This window comes from Centruroides vittatus, unplaced genomic scaffold (assembly GCF_030686945.1).
Source record: "Centruroides vittatus isolate TY-2023 unplaced genomic scaffold, ASM3068694v2 scaffold_2569, whole genome shotgun sequence".
Classification (NCBI taxonomy): domain Eukaryota; kingdom Metazoa; phylum Arthropoda; class Arachnida; order Scorpiones; family Buthidae; genus Centruroides; species Centruroides vittatus.
The window spans coordinates 315,073-337,866 of NW_027122690.1; the positions used below are offsets into that span (position 1 = coordinate 315,073).

At 28.8% G+C, this 22,794-nt stretch overlaps 1 protein-coding gene across 2 annotated transcripts in view; it reads left to right on the forward strand.

The window, feature by feature from the left end:
* Positions 1–22,207, forward strand: part of LOC136987639 (WW domain-binding protein 2-like) — a 28,432-nt gene extending 6,225 nt beyond the window's left edge. The window contains exons 2-8 of one of the 2 annotated variants that reach the window (XM_067285388.1): positions 835–937; positions 1,119–1,254; positions 7,627–7,719; positions 12,603–12,746; positions 21,653–21,727; positions 21,804–21,829; positions 21,905–22,207. In XM_067285388.1, the coding sequence (XP_067141489.1) occupies positions 835–937; positions 1,119–1,254; positions 7,627–7,719; positions 12,603–12,746; positions 21,653–21,727; positions 21,804–21,829; positions 21,905–21,955 (628 nt within the window). In that variant the 3' untranslated portion in view covers positions 21,956–22,207. Of the gene's footprint in view, positions 1–834; positions 938–1,118; positions 1,255–7,626; positions 7,720–12,602; positions 12,747–21,652; positions 21,728–21,803; positions 21,830–21,901 lie in introns of both variants that reach the window. The other variant, XM_067285387.1, reaches the window with a different exon arrangement.
* The last annotated feature ends 587 nt before the right edge of the window (positions 22,208–22,794 follow it).

A 22,794-nucleotide genomic window follows, 5' to 3' on the forward strand; every position in this document is an offset into this window, starting at 1 on the left:
TGCTTAATGAAACAGCAGAATACAGTATTTATGGCAAGTTTTATTGACAAAACAGCAGAGTACAATCAAACTATACATTGAATCAGTGGCTGCACTACTTTAGAGTAAATGTTCAATGTGACAACCACCAACTTCGTTACATCATGTGCAACGACAAACCATGTTTTGTCCGACTCTCTGTAAGATGTCACGCTCCTCTCTGATGGTATTAAATGCTGTAAAGATGCACTCTGTAAGCTCATGAACTGTTCCTACAGGTGTTGCGTACACAAGGGACTTTACATAACCCTAGAGGAAGAAGTCAAGAACAATAACACGACATAAATGGACAGAAGGGTAGCTACCAAAGTGAAGGGCGGTCGAGCACTTCCTACCGCTGTAGAAACTTTATATCATATTTCCGGCTATGGGTTCCTTATATCAAAATGTTCAAAATTTCATCCTCTACAATCCCCCCAAATTTTTAAAACATCATTCTGATACACCCTGTATAAATTTAAACTTTAATTATTTTTGAAAAAATTATTATTCAGTTAAAATGTCAATATTGTTGCTAACATAATGATTATTAGCTATTTTGTTTATTTGTTAAATTAAGATTTTTTTACATTTAATTAACTTAATGAATTGTTTAAATATTTAATAAAAGTGACACATTTCATGATTCAGTAGTAATTGAATTTAATTATTTACAGAAACTAAATTCAGTTAAATTATACAAAGTTTTAAAATTTAAAATTTGGATTTGATCTGAATAAATATTTTTTGCTATTATTTTCTCATTAATACATGAAATTTTTAGCAATTATTTATTACTACTTTATAATATTGTAGCATTCTTCTTTTTTGTGATGGAGTTGAATTGCAGTTTCACGGAGAAGCATTAAAACAGTTTAAAGGTCCAGTTAAAGGAAAATTGTATTTAACAACACACAGGGTAACTTGATTATATATAACATCAAATACTTGTAATATTTAATTTTATAATTTTAATAAAAAATAATGATACTACCCTAAAAATATTAATGATGATGATTGTTGATATAAGATACTGTATAATATTTTTAGAATGATTTTTTTTTTTACATTTTAAAAGTTTTTTCCTTTTTAAATTACAGATGATCTTCAAAAATGATAAACTACAACATAATCTACAGTCCTTTGATTTTCCATTTCTTTCAATTAAAGTTAAATTAGAACAACCTATTTTAGGTCCTAATTCCATCAAAGGAGTTGTAAATGCATTTCCAGGAGGTTTTGTATCTTTAAAGTTTTATTTTTCATGTTTTAAGTTGCATTTTTAATATATTTTATAATTTAATTTTGAAATATAATGAAATAAGATCATATTTTTTTTATCAATTAGTAAACAATGCACAAAATATACAATAGACATTGTCATTTTATTATTTATCTGTATTATTTATTATTTGTTGTTGCTCTAAAGTGTTGATTCTAAAGTTTTTGAATCAACTAATATTTTTTACCTTCACTACTTTATAAATTTACATTGTTATTAATAAACAATGTAACAACAGTTTTTATATTAAAATTCTCTGTCAAAATTAAATGAACAGGTCATAAAAACAATAAAGAAAGAATTTTAAAAATTACAATAACTTTTAATTAATCTAAATATCATTTTAAAACAAATTTTGCAGTTAGGTTATTTCAATTTTGAAAACATTTCAAATTGCTTTAATAAAAGATTTCGGATAAACTTACACATCATGTACCGCGTTAGCTCAACATCGGAGCATACTAACAAACTCCTCAAACCTGTTACCGATGTGTTCTCCTACTTCTACACAACTGCAATCAACATAAATAGTTTGTTACTAATGTTTTCGAACCACGACGGTTCTTCTATTCGATCGTAGAACACCAAATTCGAAAATTTGGTGTTCTACGATTGCATTCCATCAGAGATTCAAAATTACCCGAAGAAGAACCGTCGTCGTGGTTCAAAAAACGTTAGTAACGAACTATTTATGTTGGTGGCGGTTGTGTAGAAGTAGGAGAACGCACCAGTAACAGGTTTGAACAGTTTCTTACGCATCATAAATTAAGCCTTTTTTAAAATTAAAATTAAAATTTTTATTCACGATTGTTGTATTTATCACATTTGATTTATAATTAATAATGTACCCTTTAATTAAAAAATTTTTTGATTTTTGGTTTGGTGTCTTTTAGATTTTATCTTATTTAATTGGTTACTATTGATTATAATGCATGTTTAGACTTAAACTATATGTACAGGGTTCAGTATCTGGTATGATGCATTTTCATAAGACAATAAAAAGAGTAATAAAGGACGAAAAGAGAGAAGCTTGTACTCAACAATATCTATATTTTACACAATTTCATTTATTAAAAATGTCATCCTTTACACTGATCCAATCTGTTTCTAAAATTATGCATAACTGTTAACTAGGAGCTCAGGATTGATGCTTTTGATTTCTTCTGAAATGTTTTTTTTTAATTCTTGAATCATTTGGAGTTGACTTTTGTATATTCTTTCCTTGAAATATCCCCACGAAAAGAAGTTGGGTGCCAATAAATCTGGATCTTTGCAACCAGTTTGTCTTCATATTTTGAAATCAATTTATGAAACATTTTCATTAAAATATTATGTTTAAGTCTTGCTATGTGCACTGTTACAGTTTAGTTTTGACAGGATAGAGTGTCTTTAACTAGTCTGTTGAAACCAATCTTGAAGTATTCTTGTTATAAAATATAATTAAATGAGCCCTGTTTATACATATCTTAGGGACTGGACCAAAAAGACATAATTTAAACCATAATTAATCAATCTAAGTGCTATTATCCTGCTTAATTAGCCCAATTAATTACAGCGATCGTTTTTTGGTTTATTATTAAAACATTGGATTTAGTGATGTTTACATATGTGGACATATAATTGAAATTTATGTCAAAATGCATCAAAATATAGCAGAACTAATAATTTTTTTTATGAAAGACTTGTAATGTTACAGTTTTTAGCTAATGGCTAATTTTTTAGCTTTTGTTTTTATTTTATATTTTTATTCCATATCTTGCTTTCTGAAGTTGCAATGGCCACTGGTTGAATAGACAAAATTCATGCAACTGATTTTTGTCTCCAAGACTTTTCAAGAAATGTCTATTGCAAACCATTAAGACTTCTATGTTGGAATTGATAAGAATTATACATTGGAATATTTCTGAGATAAACTTGTTTTGTTAAAGGAATATCCTTTGCTTATCAAGTCTTTTGCTGTTATAGGATACTAGACATGTAGACTTCCTCTATTGGTTCTCAAACTTTTTCGATCCACCGCCCCTTTGTTCCATAAAGTTATGCCCAACGCCCCCTAACCCATCAGATACCCCAACTTTTACCTTTGGTCACCGTTCAGTACCCTGCCACCAGTACCCCCCTAGATTTACTCACCGCCCACAGGGGGGCGGTATCGCCCACTTTGAGAACCCCTGCTCTATACTATGATTATTTTGCACACAGTAACCAATAATCTGTTGTTAATTCTCTTACTCTGAGAAGTAAAACAAATGGTGGGATCATTTTTATGCCATTTAATTTCGGGGATGTATGATAATAAAGACAAAAACGCATCGTATAAATTCTGAGAACATGTAACAGAATATTTGCTATCTGTTATCTTTACCAGAAAGGAAATAATACATAAATGAAACTCTGTAGTTAATTTAGATGTACAAATGAAATATTTTACCACTGAAAGGAATAGGAGTGTTTTGGGACCAATATAAAATAATGTATAAATGATGGTTCTTTATTGTATTATGTATTTTGTTGTCTTATATATTGTAATGGTGCAAACAGATATATTAATAATTTAATTATTTTTATAAATTTTTTAATCATAAATTTTTTAGTGATATATTTTATTTATACATATTATTAAAAGATGAATGATTACCTATTAAATCTTTATATTTTTAATAATTTAAACAAATTTATTAAACACTTAAGAAAAAATATAATTTCTTACAAGACTATACATTTACACGAGTCCTTATCCTTCCAGTCCCTTCACACGCTTTTTAGAGGCAATAACAAGTCTATAAGGACTCGTGTAAATGTATAGTCTTGTAAGAAATTATATTTTCTCTTAAATGTGAATTCGTCCCGGCAATTTTTAATGTAATTATTAAACATTTGTTTAAAGATACAAAGCTTAAAAACATCTTTTATAACAAATATAAATAAAAAAAAAATATATAAATTATTTTAATGTTTATTCCTATGCATATATGTTAAAGATTATTATGTTTTTGGTTGTATTTCCAAGTCATTCTCAGCTCATAGCTTACAATTGATCAGAATATGGAATAACTTAGAAGAACATATTTAAAATTATTATATATAAATATGTATTAGTAATCAAATAAATTTAGTCATTGTGTTTCTCTACAATTTATTATAGTTTTGTCACCAGAGTATTTCTTGAATGCATTGGTATCTGTTTCATTTGCTGGCATTCTTATGATATTAGGGCTCACAAATTATCAGATTTTCTATAATTAAATGCATTAATATATATTTCATCTTCTCTCAAGATAGAAACTTGGAACTATAGTATAACTTCAATTAAATATGGATTCCTAAAAAAGTTATCACTTAATATTACGTAAGTGATAATTTTAATACTGATGCTCAGTGGCACACTCGGAATTTATTCTTGGGGGACCGAGTTGAATGGATAAGAAACTTTTAATGTGAGTTCAATAAAATTTCCATCTTATGTGACTGCTAATTTATAAGTAGTCTGCAGAATATAAATAAAAAAATTAATTTTAATTAGAAAAATATTTTTGGAAAATTTTCTACTGTTTGTTTTCCTTTTCCTTTGGAAGGACCAGGGCCCCTTGGCTGGATGTGCCTCTGCCAATGCTTCTTGAAATTCTAAACCCCTACATACAGATAAGATTTTAGCTGCTATTATCCTTGCTAGCTGCATTTTCTTGACATGTTCACTGCCTCCTAAAGGAAAGCTGTGTGTCTAAAACATTTTATTTTCTATGAAGCATCCATATGTATGTGTTTACAGTTGTGAGTATGTGAAACACAGAATTTATTATTGTATTATTTATTTGAATGATAAGATTTACTGCATATGAGAAGCATGTAAAGAAATTGATGGCAATAAAGAACTTTGTGCTGGAGTGTGCTTGAATGTAGCAGGTAGACTACAAGAATGTGAAAATAATGAAGGCCAGTAATTTGAGCACTTACGAGAATTTACTTAAGTGGACTGTGCCATTGTGACATTCTTCTGAATTAATAAAGCTAAAACATCCACCAAACAACAAAACTCCAGTTTGAAAATGTAAATTTAATAATATAATACAAAACAAACATTTTCAATTGCCTTAAGCGATCATCATCAGATTACAGAAAAGCTTTATTTACAGTTAATAAAGCTATTGCAATTGTGACCGGGGGGTCGGCACCTCTTTGGTGTCACGTCAGGTCTGACACCACCGTGTCTCGGCTGACACGGAAGCCGCGGCGATTCTACGATCGGTCGCGCGAGCGGTGGTCGCGTTTTTCGGGCGATTGGATTCGGGATGGAGGACAAGAGGCCATTTTAACAAAACATAACGTATATTTAATTGGAACAGGATTCATGTACATTATCAAGGGTCTAGCGACGCGATTGAGAGAGAGAGCTTACAAACGAGTTCGCGTGGTGATAAATACCTTGAGAAAGGCGTTCGTAGATTCTAGCAGTGTTGATTCCGGTGGCGTTTGTAGGTTCTAATGGCGTTGATTCTGGTGACGTTCGGAGGTTCTAATGGCGTTGATTCTGGTGGCGTTCGTAGGGTTAAATGGCATTGATATCCTTGGTTTGGCACAAAATTCAGGAGGTAGCACACGTAAAAGTACTTCTGCACCCACGGCTATCCGAGCGACAACTGCCCGAATTTTCGAAGTATTGTTTTCTTGTTTAATGCACTTTAGGGCGAAGGTGATGAGAACTGCTTTTGGGAACTAAATAAAGGATATGTTCTCATGTAAACGGTTGATAGTTAGTTGTTAAGTTGTAGTAGTAATTGACAACAAGGCGACAACTATGACGTCATGGAAAATTTACCGTAGGTCCATAGTTCCGACACTTACAGCAATAATCATAAACTGCATGTCTTTTTCTGTATGAACAACTTTAAACCTACTTTTGTCCATCCCTGACAAAAGTAGATATATATATAATGTTTCATAAATTGTTAATTGTTTAATGTGTATTTATATATATTATAATCTTGAATATATTTTTAAAAGCTGTTCCAAAATGCAATGCAAGGTAGTCATAAGCTGAAAATGACTTAAAATTCAACCAAAAAAACAAAAAAACATTACTCAATAAACTTTATTTAATTTCCAGTATTAATCAGCTTTTTAATTATTTGTGTGTTTTGTTTTGTTTATTTTAACAGAAAGTGTAATACCATAAAATATTTATAATTAAAATTCTCTTTTTAAATTTTACAAATTTATAGGAAATTTAAATGGTTATTAAAAACTTCAACTAATTGAATGTCTTTCACCTAACAACTGACTCCATGCTTCTTTAGAAATCCAAAAATAATCAGAAAAACAAACTAAATGCTATGCAGTTTAATTTGATCAAATGTTTTTTGAGATATTCACATTTTATGATTGTACAGTAGATCCCCCTATAACACAGTAGATACGTTCCGTGTTACATGAATCCGTGTTGTACGAGTCACTTAAATACATGAGCCAATCTCAGCCCAGCATGTGTGCAGTTTAGAGGTTACGACTGTTTGAAAGGTTTTCTTCCATAAAATCAATCGATTCTAGACTAATTTGACTCAACATTTCCAAATCATGTATAATTTTTTGGGAATAATCCATATAAACTATGCTATAAACAAAAAATTGTAGGATTACTTACCGAGTGTGCACCGTTCGACGACGCCATTGCTTAAGCTTGTTTTCGTTGCAGAGCGGAACGGCGGACGTGTGTTTCCTGGTCGGCGAATTTTTCGCAGAAAAATAACTTAACTTTGGAACATCATTAATAAAAAATATAATTTTTATAGGCCGTTGAATAATAAATGTTTTTTAGTAGGTCCGGTGCTCGTTTAAATTCGTCGGTTTGTACAATATCCGCTATTGGTCCAGATTCGACCAATCCTGTCACGACACGAGTCAGCAATGACATTTTACCATGTTATACGAGTCTCTTTTAGCGTGTTATATGAACACAATTGCAATTTTTTCACCATGTTATACAAATCCATGTTATATGAACCCGTGTTATAGGGGGGTCTACTGTACAGTGTAATATCTTGAAAAATGTTTAATTGGAATAAATTGTGTTTTGACTCTTTGAACTGTATAACATTTCTGAATTCTTAAAATTACTAATTATATGATTATCTATATTAGTATTTTCCAATTATTAAGTTACAATATTCCAGTCATTGTCTGGTTTTGATAACAAAGGAGTTAACCATAAAAGTGATTGGGATGTATTGACTTTTATATTGGATTTTTTTTTTTTTTTTGTTTTTTACAATGTTTATTTATGAATATTTTTAAAATAAACTTTTAATAGAAATAATTCTTTATTGTTTTAGGTAATTGGGAAGGCGTAGCTAATTTTGAGCTAAAATTTTTAAAAGGTGGTGCTATCGATTTTGGAAGAGCTATGTTAGAAGCAGCAAAAATAGGTATGATTATATGAATTATACACTAACATTACATAAAATTGATTGATAGTACTTGAACAAGTTACTTTCATAGGTTTTTATGCAAATTTTTTATAATGTTAATCAAACATGTTCACTGATCTTTTAAGCATATTTGAACTATAAATATTGTTAAATTGTTCTGAAGTTTCACCAGATTATACATTTTGTAATTTTCTTATCATTTTAAAATGCATTTTATTAAATTAGTAATTATTTAAAATCTGTAAATAAAACCTAATTGTATAATAATAATCATTCAGTACAGTGGGTGATTGGTTAACAAACATAATTCGTTCCAAGACTTTGTTTGCTATCCGAATATGTATTGTTCATTAACCGATTATCAATTTACCATAGGTTTGTATGGGAATTTGATTAATTCGTTCTGGAGATCACAAAAAATAAAAAATATATACTTTCTTACTACATTTATTTATATGTAATAATAAAAAATACATATATACACAGTCTTGCATTTTTGTTAGTTATGTTTTTTTTTTCGTTTGTAGGGGTTAAAGAATCTATCCAATGTCAATTGCTTTTCTCTCTTCTTCAGGATTTTCAGAAGTAATTAATTGCATTATAATCGTAGAGATCCCAAGCCTATTAACCTCAACTTGGTTTGTATGCCATTCTAAGACCATTGATTTGACTTCCCCCACTTTTTCAAAAGATCTTTAATTAATAGCAGATATCGGCATTAAACCTCTTTTTCATAATAAAACATATCTTGCCAAGTTTCTTGGTGTTCTTCATTCAAGAGTTCTTTGCGTTTTGTCATCAGATCCATTTCAGGTTCCATTATGAGCTCTTCAATGTTCTTTATTTCTCAGATGTGATTTTTGTTAGTCCTTTAGCTGCTTGAGTCTTCTTGATTATACTGTATCTTTCTTAGATAAGATTGAACTGCACTGTACTGTAGATTTGTTCAAGCCACACTACTTAGCAACATCAGACATCTTCTGCCCACTCTCTACCTTTGCTATTATACTTCCACCGTTTGAAAATAAAAACCGACGCAAAACTTAGAGTGCCCGCTCGACAGTGTTACAAATACTATAAAAGAATTGTTTCTGTCAGAAAAATAAAAGGCTAGAATTACAAGGGAGTATTTCAAAGTTTGAGGAATACTATCCAATCAGTATATATCAGGTCGAGTGTCGATGTCGACGTCCCCGTGCTCCGAAAAGTTTTGAATTGTTACCTGGAGACAAGGGGAAATCAATCGATATTTGCTACTTTTGTCGTTTCTTTTCATGTTTGTTCAGTGAAGTGTTTGTTATCCGAACATGTGTTCATTGTCCGATCATAAAAATCTTTTGCAAAAGTGTTTGTTAACCGATCTGTTCGTTAACCGATCACTCACTGTATTTATATTTAGACTTTTTTTTTAAACAATTCTTTAAGACAATTTATAAATAATATAAAAATTTAAACTATTTTTATATTATTTATAAATATAGAAAATTTTAACTGTAAATAAGATTCTATAGCAATTGAAAAATTAATGTAAAGAAAGTTATCCTAAATAATTTTTTAAAATTTTGTAAATATTATGTTTGAAAAAGTCATGTTTTAAGGTTGATATTTTTTTAATATAAGTTAATCTATAAAAGTTATATTGACTAGATTATTAAAACTTTACACACAGAATTTGTCATATCACATCTTTTAAGCCAAACGATCACCATAATTAGGTTAATATTATGCTATAATTAATAATTAGGAACTAGGTAATTTGGTACTAGAGGTAGATGTTAGGTGTCATCTCTTATCTAAATTAATAATTATAATAATTTAGTAAATAATTTAGAACATGTTGGAAGAAAAGAACTAGCCCAGAGCAGGACTAAATGGTGCCTAACGTCTTCCTCTAGTACCAGATTATTTAGTTTTTAATTATTAATTGTAGCATAATATTAACCTGATTAATTATGGAGATTATTTGGCTTAGTATCAATACATTGGGTTTCAGGTTGTTGATATATAAATCTCAAATATAACAAATTTGACTTGTAAACAAATTTTGTCTATCAAAAAAGATTTGTAGATGGTCGCCCGAAATCTTTCAGACCCCATACAACTCCCAGAGGATTAATTAAGATGCTGTCTCGGATTAATGTGATTTATTTAATATATTGATATTTTTATTTTTATTACATTTAGTATTTTAAGGTAAGGAATTATGTTTAAATAACTTATTTGCCATAAAATAACTTTTCCTGTTTTACATGTTGTTTTCAAATATCATGTAATATGTATTGAGAATTTATTTTTGTAAGCAAAAGAAATTGAAATTGTTTTTTAATCTGTGGTCTATATTTGTCAAATTTCTATATACATTGTGAAAATTATAGATACCTAGGGATGCATGAATTTATTGATTTTAAATTCTTAGGCTTGTAAACATTTTTTTGACATGCAAATTCATGTATTTTTCAGTGTCATTATCCAGAAATTGGAAAAAAAGTAAGCTTTGTAAAATGCTTATAATAATGATGTAAAAATTATTCAAAAATATTACCTTCGCAAGATAATTTCCAATATCTGTGTGTCTATTTTAACTTTTAATTGTGTAATTTAAAATTTTTGTATTTGCTCCTAAGTTCTGATTTAATTTATTCTAATTGTTTTAATACAATTTATGATCAACATATGAAAGAAATATGGATTTACTAGTGTTGCATGACTTATTTAGATAAGCTAAAAGATAAAATTTAGCTCTGGACATATCAACTTTCTTTGTAGAAAGACTTCGATCACAGAAAAGTGAATTAGCTTATGATTTAATAAAGAATAAAAAAGTTAAATATTGCTCACTACTACTATTTTTGTTTGTGTGTATTACAAAACAAGCAATGTGATGTTGATAAATGTTTTTATGAATTATCAAAATAAAATGGCTGAAGAATTTATATTCAACATAGTTATAAGAAAACAACAATAAAGATAAATTTTCTGATGTCATATTTGATTTTCTTTCAATCATTAACAAAAGAAATCACTTTTAAAACAAGTTTCAATGCTTGTAGTATGATCTCATATAATAAAGCAGAGCTTTAAATGTTCTTGAAAATTTTTCAGTCATTGAGGTTTCTTTGGAAAGTCTAATGCTGTTTACCTTTATCTAGCGTCAATATTTGATCAAGCTTTTATTTAGAGAAATTAAAGTGTTTTTGTATACTAAGTTAAATACAAAAAAATTTAAAAAGTATTATGAAAAATAACATTAACGAATAATAAATCGATATAAATATTTTATACAAGATTTTATGAATGACAATACCAAGTACGTTTAAAATGTAAAGAAAATATAATGCATGCTAAGTATTTAATTTTATTTACCATATATTTCCGCAGATAAGACGATAGTTGAATCATAAAATCGACCCCCAAAATCCGGGGTTGTCTTATAGACAGATAAAAAAAAAATTAGATCGAAATTTATATAAATTAAAACCATTATAAAAAAACAGACAAACCGTAATTATTTACTAGTAGAGAATAGGATATGTCATAGCTCATAGGATGTTTTTGTGAATAATCAAGGTCATTACCCGAATGCCCGAATCGGTGCAAACGTTTGCAACAATAGCAAGGCAGAAAATAAAATTTGTTCATTCGAAAAATTACAAATAGGACATAATTCCGTATACGCTATACAGTATTATTATCCAGATGATGATCGCCAATCTAAACTAAATTCATAGGCCGTTGATAGTTTGGGGGTCGTCTTATAGGACAGATGTATGCTAAAATTATAAAACTTTGATGAAAATTTATAGCTTGTCTTATCTGAAGATCGTCTTATCTGCAGAAATATACGGTAATTTATCCATCATAATTAGTTTTCAAGTAACTTACTATCTAATTGTTTTTGCATGATTCAGTTATAATAATTATTCCTATCTAATTTGTTTTATAATATACAATTAAATAACTAATTTTTCACACCAGATTCTTGTCAGATAAAAGTTTATGATATTGGCGTCAATAAGGTTTTTATGAGTAAAACACAAAACTAACGTCAAAATATTGTTGGGCCAAAAAAGAGCATTTATATATACTTCTAAACTTTATAACTTTGTACACTCAAACCTGTTTTTGTGCGGTCTTTTTTTGTGCGATTTGTTTTGTGTGATTTTTTGTGTGCGGTATATGAATTTCAATTAAATTGGTATACTGCACAAAAATAATTGCACGAAACACATTGCACATATAAAAAATCGCACAAAAAAAGACCGCACAAAAACAGGTTTGAGTGTATTTAAATAATTTATTTTATTTATAAAGTGCAAGTACATACCTACATACAACTTATTTTATAACTTATATTCAGCATATACTAGTAATTTTTTAGTTTATTTTTTTAACTACATATTCTGCATTTGAATCTATGATGTGCATATGGTCTCACAAAATTTACAATAAGCTTTTTGTGGTCCATGGAACCTTTTTAAAGTGTGGTAGGGTATAACGGGGATTATGCTGAACCCACTTTGTGTTGGCCCTGAATGAAAATATGTGTATATTTGCATTTAAAAATTTTAAATAACATGTTGTTTAATAATATCAAAGTTTCAAACTCATTTTTGATTACATAATGTTAAATACTGACATTTTATTTTTATTCATTTAATATAAATGTTATATTTAATCATTTTCATGTAATAAATAAAATATATTTCTAAACATAAACTAGAAATAAAATATGAAGGTTTTATTTTGTTAATAAATGTATCTTAATATTATATATTTATGTAAAATATTCATTACCATGAAAACAGTTATTGTTAAATTAAATTTTATATTATTTACATTTTCAAAGTTTTTTAAAATTTAATACAAAGCTTGTATTTCAGTTTCTGGAAGAGAAACGAGTGGATATTACTATACACCACCTACTAATTCACTTTATCAAGTGCCTCCTGTTGTTTTCCTTCCCCCTGCAGGGATGGGGTTTGGCTTCTTTCTTCCGGTTGTATTTTTTTCACCACAATCAGATGGTAAGTAACTTATGTTAACAATATAATGGACTCCCTTGACCAAATTGTTCTTCAAACATTAAGTATATGACAGGTATTGACATTAAAATCAAATTAACACACCAAAAATGCATCAAAACAGACACTTTAATAGACAAACTAATGTTTTCAATCATCTTAAATAGTCATCATCAAGTTTAACTTAAAAATTTGAACAATGATTGTGATTAGATCAAATTTTTTAAAGAAAAAGATCGTTGGTACAATTGATTGCAATGTCATATGTAACAAAAATTGAAAAATGTAGGAAAATTGATATATGACTTATATGTATTGGTTTAAAAATGTTGTCCACTACTGGTCAAAGAAGTATTCCAGGTTTATGTACTTTTGCAAAGACAAAAAAGATTCCTTGAAAGGCTACAGTGAGAACTTAATCTTCGAGATGTCGTGTTAAATAATGAATGAGGATACTAGGAATTCCCAAAAAAATTTTTTTAAAGAAAAATGTCTGAAGTTAACACTGCACATGGGGCCTCCTAATTCAAATTTACCTGGTCCCCATGAAGCTATAATGTCATTGTTTACACCTTAAAGTTTTGTCTTTGCAAAACTCTATAAACCTGGAACACTTTTGACTGGTAGTGGACAATAAGGATATGAATTTCTGAAGTATCTTCTCAAACTAGTAATATTGATAGCTACTGCCAAACTGTAATGAATTCCAAAACCCTAATGGAGCAACTTGGTAACATCTTTGGTTAATGATGAATACATCATGATGTGTGACTTGAGTTTCTATACCATTCATCAAGATTGAGCTCTGCTTTTTCAAACTACACATGTTAAAGTACAAGCACTTCCTGTTTAAGCACATCTACAATCCTCAAAAACATCATTTTCACATCTTCCAACTAGTGTACCTTGTTTGTCACTCATCGTTCTTCCTATTTGAAGGAGTGTTACTAGCAAACTATAGATATGCTCATGGGCTGCCTCATATCAAGCAGCATCTGTGAACTGGTAATTTATGATCTAGAAGAGATATCCTTCCTGTATATGACAACCAAATTGTCTTATATACAAGATAAGTTATATTGATGATATGCTAATAATTTGGTGTCAAAGACCCTACATATAGCAGTTTTTAAGAAACATCAATGGTAGCCCTTATGGCCTCCACCTTTGGATTGAACAAGAAAGCTAACTATCAACCCACTTTCTTGATGTTCTCTTAACTTTGCCTGATGGCTACATCTTCACCAAGGTACAGTAAATAAAAACCTACTTACCATTAGCTGTTTATCCCATCTGAATCCCAGGATCAATACAGTTCAAGACCACAGCTTTTATAGCCTTGGTTAAAAGCTCACATTTCTCTAACATATTAGGCAGAGTAAAGGAGATAGTAGCTTATATAAAACAAATTGCCAAGAAGTATGGGTACCCAACAAGCATGATCAAGGGATTAATTAAAAAATATGAAACCTCTTCAGATGTTCAAAAACACCTAACTGTACATAATTGTCAGATACAGCCATGAACTAAGAAAGATTTGTAAAGACCTGACAACAGCCAACCACATTAGAATTGCCTATAGAAGGAACTCCACTAAGTATAGCTTCCTTAGGAATGCCAAGGACCTTTTAAATAAAAAAAAACATCTCCCAGAATTGTATTGTATTTCTATCAAGAACAACAAGCTTCACAAAAAATGGGAATATATCAGTACCTCTACCCTTGACTTGTAATTTAGAGAACAAGCATTCTCCATAAGAAGGAATAGCTATCACTGCCTTTTAAGGCAGTGATAGCTATCCTTTGCAATGGTGAATGACATTTGGATCAATTTAAATAAATCTATCATCTTACAGCCAATATGAAATTTTTTCATCTTAAATATTTTGAAAAATTGGAAATATATATGGCAGCCAGAATATCAATGGCCATTAATTACTAAGGACATAGAGATCATCTCTCCTGCTGGGAAGTTCTTATACAAAGTGTCTTAACTGAGATTCCTCCATCCCCTCACAGTGTGGACAATATTTTTGAATCAGTACATAGATGTCATATGTCAATTTTCCTACATTTTTTTCAATTTTTGTTACACACGACATCGCAACCAATTGTACCAATGTCTTCTTTTGTTTAAAAAATTTGTTCAAATTCTATTAGGTTAAACTTGACGACGATTGTTTAAGAAGATTGAAAACATTAGTTTGTCTATTAAATTGTATGTTTTGCTGGAATTTTGGTATTGGTGTGTTAATTTGAATTTTTTCCAGTTTTACAAGATGTCATTTTGGTATTAAAATATTTTTTATTTAATTTTTATAGGTTATTTTAGGTTAAGTTTATTTGATAAATAAAACAGAAATGAAGCAAAATGCTAAAAAAATTCTGTTGTTTGATGGATATTTTGTATTTTGATACAATGCTGTTTAGTTGGTTCTATCTCAAATATTCTATTTTTTCTATTTTACTTATTTAAAATTATATCTATAATGAACTGTTTACAAAGAAAATGAAAGAAACATGGAAAATGGAATGTTTGAGACAATTCCTTTTAAACTTCATACTAGCAAGTATTTAGATGTGTGGTTAAAGTTTTATTTCCATTTTAACAGTTTTATTTGGGACATATCACTGATGCAGAATATTCACCATTACAAGTTATTTTTATATTGATAAATCCTATTAATATTGAGTTTTATGATGAAAGAATGAATTTCAACTAAGAGTGCATTCTATCGTTATTCTTATATATTGACTAAAATTTGATATATAAACGTTTTTAATTTGATTATTCATAAAATATAATTTCATATTTAAGAAATAAATATTTGAAGCTTTAAAATTTCAAGCTGTAAACTTTTGAAATTATACTGAAGTTATAATGAGAGGTTTTTTTGAGACAACCTTTTAAAATTTTTTCGATAAAATGATTTTCCAGAGGGTTATTTTGCATGCCATTCGTGCTTTCTCATTGACATGTTACAACATATCCAGCAATGATAGCACTTTTTGAAGCATTATGGATTTCAAATGGCTGTTCCTATTCTTTGCAAAGATTGATGTGTAATCCAATGATCAGCTTTGCCAATTGTCCTACCTTTGCACTGGTCAATTTTTATAGTTTATGTCTGTAATAGTTTTGAAAGCATTTTTGTTCCTATAAATCTCTTGTCAGGGTAATCTGTTATAATACAGAGTTGCTCTTTCCCGTCCCTAACACCCTTTTCCTTGTCGCTACACATTCATTAGAAATGACACAGAAAATAAGGTTTTGGTGTATCTATCCAACCATTCATTATTAGCGTGGAAAAATCGAATCTCAATGCTTTCTCATGCACTGTGGACCATTTATAGAAAATCCTTTACTGCACGAATGATTAAGCCATTCAAATACTGTCGTATTGACTTTTTCATATATTTTTCGGTCTTTTTTATTTCTTAGATTTTTCTTCTCACTCTTTTAGGTAATGTTCTTTACTAGTAAGAATAACTTAAATTTGTGTTTTGTTACAACTCTTCTGCCAATCTCTTTTGTTGAATTCTTCTGTTAGTGCTTTACAATATCCTACTTCATTTTTATTAATCACAGATACTATCCTTTAAGGTTAAAATAGAGTTTTCTTATGATACTGGATCTTGCCATGAGTGATACTCCCAAAATGCCAAATTATGTTTATTGTGTTTGTCACCAGTTGTTTGGTGGAAAGAGTAACTATTAATGAGAAATAATTTAAATCTAAACATGTAGATTTCTTTTCAATTTAACAGTTGTATACTAAGATAGCCATATGATAATCAAGTTATATTTACTGAATATGATCATAATTTTGTCGATTTTGAATATAGTAAAGCATTATTTCGACGAAAATTTTAAATAGGATCATTTGTTAATTATTAGTAAGGTAAATAATAAATGTTTAGTCTGAAAATTTTTACTTTTATTTATAAGAAATAAATATCAAATTGATCATTCTTTACTCAGTTTTATGAAATCTATTAATATTAAGAAAATTCATAGTACTGAGAATCTATATATTTTACATACCATTGAAAATATATTTATGAATTGTATTTCTGTGTTGCTCCACGAAATAGCTATCACAAGTGAAAATATCTTCCATTTTCTACAACTAAAAATAGAACATGAGTTTTATCCACAGATTTTTCTGTTGCTGGGTCAGCCTTATGAATAAATTTATTAATTAAACTTAAAAAAATTAAACCAGACATTTATTAAGTTCTGTTTTCTACAGCTAAACTCTAAAACTTAATTCACTATATTTAATTAAATCTAATTAAATATATTTCATTAATATCTTGGCTTGTGTATATAGTTCGGTCTTGTCTTCGATTAGGACAAATGACTCGATAATTGTAATTGTAATACCAATTGACCATAAACTCATCGCTCCACTCATTGTTATAAAGTGAGTTTTGAGATTAAAATAATTATACACATTTAAAACAATTTCCCTAGCTTGGTTTCGAAATGTTTTACTTTGTTTATACACAATAACATCACTTTCTGTTATTTTGTTAATTAAATTGAAACTGAAAATTGAATCCGTTACCGTTTTTATTTAATTGCTCCATTTTAAAACGTTACAGTGTAGAAATCTGTTTTATGTCAATTAAAATAGCATTTGTATAAAATTGAAAATATTAAATAACTTTCAAGTTAACAGACAGTAGTAAAATAAATTTTCATGTAGCATTTTCTAGAAGGTAATTGAATAAACAAAACAGAATTTTCATATTCTGTTGGATAGCCTGACCGTTACGCTACGTCAGATCTTTACCACATAAGGAAGTGCCTCTTTCTTGAATAAGATCTAGTTCCTTACAATGAGTCATGAATTCTTGAACTTGTGTCATTAGTTGATATCATCTTAAAATTATTTTTTATTTGATTTTTTTTAAATTTATTTTAGTATCTATTATTGTTATTTGATAAATAAAACTGAAACAAAACGATATGATAAAAAATACAATTATTTTGTTGTTTGGTGACTTTTATATTTTCAACATTTATGAAGTATAGTAGTTTCTACCTCAGTATTTTGTTTTTCCATTTTTATCTATAATAAACTATTAACATAAATAAATCTATAAAATGTTTTAATGCTCGAGATAGTATCTTCTAAATCACTGTTAGTCCACAAACAGTATATTATTGAGCCGCAATGCAATTTTACTTAAAATTTTTATATGTTATGTTAAAACGATTTAAAAACATGCTACTTTATTACTTTTGCTTTTCTTTATTATTTAAATACTTAGTGCCAGAGGTAAACTGGCAACTGAAATCAACCCGGGAAATAACTTGAAAACAGCCCACAAATAATCGGGCTAATAAATGGCTATAATTAAATAATAAATACAAATGAATTTGGTATAGAGGTAAGCATTAGGTGCCATCTTTTAACTAAATTAATAATTATAATTTTTAATAATTTAATAAATAATTTAGAACAATCTGGAAGAAAATAACTGACCCGGGGCGGGGCTTGAACCCGCAGCCTCCGCTTGCCGTGCAGTGCGCTACCAATTGTGCCACCCAGACTCCAAGTCAGTCATCGCTTCCAGATGTACTTAAAATTCAATATAACCGTCCACGGTTACTAACGGCACTGGCTGAAGACGACTCCTACGTCCACTGCCAATAAGCATCTCCTCTACAGCACTCGGCCAGCTATCGCTGTCCCCGGTGAGGGTGTATATATAAATATAACACAACTCAAAGCCCAACGATATATTAATAAACTAACAAACGCCTGAGTTGTATTATATAATTCTTTATCTTATTATAGATAAGTAAAAAATAGAAATAGATTTAAAGCTCAATAATAATTGGTATGCACCATTGAATGCATATTTGAATAATGTGCGTTTGAATGAATGAATATACATTTAACGGCATTATATTTCTTGATTGTATTTCACTACATTTATAACACATCCAAATTCTGATTTGTATATATCAAGTTGTTTAATATATTATTAACAATTTGTATGAAAGACATTCAAAAAGTTCCCAGAAAGTGGTTATTACTCATACTTTTCTAGTATTCTGATGGCATATTGTTCATAGATTTTATCGAAGATCAAAGAACAATAATTGCAACCTATTGTGAAACAGTTTTAAGAAAACTGTTTGCAGCTGTAAAGGAAAAATTACCTGGAAAAATTCATCAGTGTATCTTGTTCCATCATGATAATGTACCAAGTCATTCTGCAAGATCTACCAGCATGAATACTCAAGGGAGATTTTATCGCACCCTCCTGTAGCTCAGATCTAGCCCAATCAGACTTTTTTTTATTTCCAAATGTAAAAAAAAAAAATATATTAAAAGTGTGTGCTGTCAATCAATAGATCAAATGAAACATTTTGTAGTGCACTGGCTAGAATCAAAGAGCATTGATTTCTACTGGAAGGGCTTAGAAGGATGGTGACACTATATGGGAAAATGATTTAATTTAAATGGAACATATGTTGAAAAATAAAGCATTAAATTCAATTTTCTGTCTTTTTATTTACATTTTCCACGAACTTTTTAAACATCCCTCATATATTCTGAAGATTACATTTCGGCAATCTTAAAAAGACTCCATGCAAATTTGAAATTAATTTAAATAAAGAAAAATTCAGTTTATTTTCTGTGTTTAAATTAATATAATTCTGTAAATGATTATATAGTGTATTGATATTCTGCCGTAAGTAGTTACAAATTTTTTTCTTCCCTATTTGGTCTGATCTTTGTCAGCGGGAGAGTTGCAGTATATCATCAATTTAGACTATAAATGTTAATGAATTCTTTTCAAATCTTTTGAAACTAGATTTACCAGAGGATGAAAAACCATTCTATAGCATCTTTATAAAGTGTAGAATACCAGTAGAAAAGCAAATGTTCAGAATGAAAAATGACATTGCTGTGATATATGTCGTAACTTACAATAAAGATTTATATCTGACAAATTGTCTATTTACATTTTATAAGTCAGATGATTAAAATAATTTAAAAATACGATTCTTCGTGAATGCAATCGTGCTAATATTTTTAATTATTTAATTGAATATTTAGATATAAATTTGTATTAGAAAGCAACATTGTTTCTTAAATCTACAGAATGTATTTTCAGTTTTTCAGTTTTTGATTTATACTTTTTAATAATGGAAATTATGAATTATTTATGGTAAATTCTGCTTATTTTTGATAATTAATGGTTGCATTTAGAAATAAAACTAAGTCACTTATAAACTGTAATAAAAGACAAATCTACAATTATATCATTTAGTTATACAGTAGACAAAATAGTATTTAACACTTCTAATTTCTTCTAGATTTGAATTTGTTTTATTGCGTCGTCAATAACAGATCCATTTTTTCATTTCTCAACGATTTAATAAGGTCTTGATTCCAAAAAATATCAAATAATGGAACAAAATTCTGTGTATGTGTTGGTTTGTATTTTGCTTTTTATTTTAGGACCCCACAGACCAAAAATTTTGGAGTTTGACAGGAATATTTCTATATATATATTTGATATTGATCTATTACATTTTGGAGATTATACATTAGGGTGAGATAGTGGGAGTAGATCGTCACATCTCTAGTGAGATCAGACTTAATGAAGATTTTACTTATTTATTGGCATCTACAATTTTTTAAAAAACTGGCCTCTACCTCAAAAATAAGTTCTTTTTTTTCTAACTGTTATAATTGAAAATTATTCGACTTATTTTCTGTTTGTCTTAACCTCTTGAAAGAGCCCTTGCCAGCTTTTTTCACTACAGTAGACCCCCTATAACATGGTAGATACATTCCGTGTTATATGAATCCGTGTTGTACGAGTCACTTAAATACATGAGCCAATCACAGCCCGACACGTGTGCAGTTTAGGGGCTATGGCTGTTTGAAAGGTTTTCTTCCATAAAATTTCGATTCTAGACTAATTTGTTTCATTATTCAAATCACGTATAATTTTTTGGGAATAATCCATATAAATTATGCTATAAAGAAAAAATTGTAGGATTACTTACCGAGTGTGCACCGTTCGACGACGCCATTGCTTAAGCTTGTTTTCATCGCGGAGCAGCTCATTGAATGGCGGACACGTGTTTCCTGATCGGTGAATTTTTCTCAGAAAAATAACTTAACTTTGGCGACATCATTAATAAAAATATAATTTTTATAGGCTGTTGAATAATAAATGTTTTTTAGTAGGTCTGGTGCTCGTTTAAATTCATCGGTTTGTACAATATCCGCTCTTGGTCCAGATTCGACCAATCCTGTCGCGACACGAGTCGGCGATGGCATTTTACCGTGTTACACGATTCTCTTTTAGCATGTTATATGAACACAATCGCAATTTTTTTGCCGTGTTATATGAACCCGTGTTATAGGGGGGTCTACTGTACTGAATAGCTGAAAAAATTACTACTACTTAAAGAAAGGAATAAATATACTTTAACATCTTATTGGGAATATATAAATTCTATACAAAAAATATATTAGTATATAATTATAGTATTGAAATCTCAATAATAATGCTATTATTTTGTAGTTATTTTCTCAGTTATTAACTGTTGGCAAGGCAAACAATTGCATCTTCCATTCTTTGAAGTTTCGTCTACCTTCTCTATTATACTATAGAAAATAAAGAGAGGATTTCCAATTAACATGTAATATTCAATATGAAATTTCAAACTTAATAGAGCAAGAAAATCTGGAATTTTTATTTGACTGATTCTCCAAACAAAAATACAGAACAAAAATATATTTATATTGATAAGTGTTAAAATAAGGAGAGTTCAATATACGGCAGTAACATTATCCATTAAAATTTTTTCAATATTTCGTACATATAATATACATGAAATTTTTAATTATTAAAATTTTAAATTACAGAAAGTACCATATTTAAGACCGACGATCCTCCACCTTACCCCGGTTTAGAAGGAATTTCGAAACCGACGACACAAGGTATTCTTCTCTATTTTATGAATTTTTCAAGAAAATATTAGATTATTTTATCGCTTACAAGTTTATTTTCGATTAGGTCAAGGAGCGGCTCAAGACGGAAAAGTATATTTATCTCAATAATTTACTATAGTTACGAATTTTCAGATATTTATCGTAATAAATTTATTTAATCAGCAGTTGGACGAACAACCGCCCCCTTCTTACTACGACGCAACAAAAAAGAAGTAAAAATTCAGAAGTTAACTCTCAAGAAAATAACAACAATAATAAATTATTGATCTCGAGCACGCGGCTTTAAAAAGCTCGTGGATTTTCCGCACTCCGTGTAAATAATTTTTGGTTTTATTGTTATTAGTATTACTAAAAATATATCAATAATTGTTTATAAATATGTAAATATTCTAATTTATAAAAATAATAATTAAGATTTTCATATAACATATATATATATATATATATATATATATAAAATCTGTGGTATGATAATTATTCAGTTGTTTATATTGTTGATAGTATTTAAATGAAAGAAGCTTGTTGTGAATTTTATAGACGTTTTAAAAAATTTGTTGTAAAGTGATGTATAGAATTGATAACTTATTAAATTTTGAAGAAAAAGTAAGTTTTATGTAAATAAAATTTGAAAAATGTTTCAATTTTATTTACATAAAAGTTAAATGCAAAGTTGGAAATTATTTAAATTTGTTTGAGTTTTTAAATTGTAAATGTATGTATATTTAACAGAAAATAGCCACAGTATATTGCCTTATTCTACTTTTCAGTAAGATGAATCATGCAAGATTATTATTATTATTATATTATATAAATGGAGGTGGGTCTACCATTTAGTTAGTTAAATAAATTCTTTATTTCTTGCACACCAAGATTAATGGATATGATCTTCAGAAGCGGGGAAGAAAATTTAAGGTTTTATTGGTAAATAATAATAATAATCTTGTTTTGATAGCCTGTAAACAGAGTTCTTCTATAGGATTATGACATTTCGAGAGATTTTAAATGATTTTTTCATCTTAAATTACCACAACCTAGCGTATATTACAATACACTAG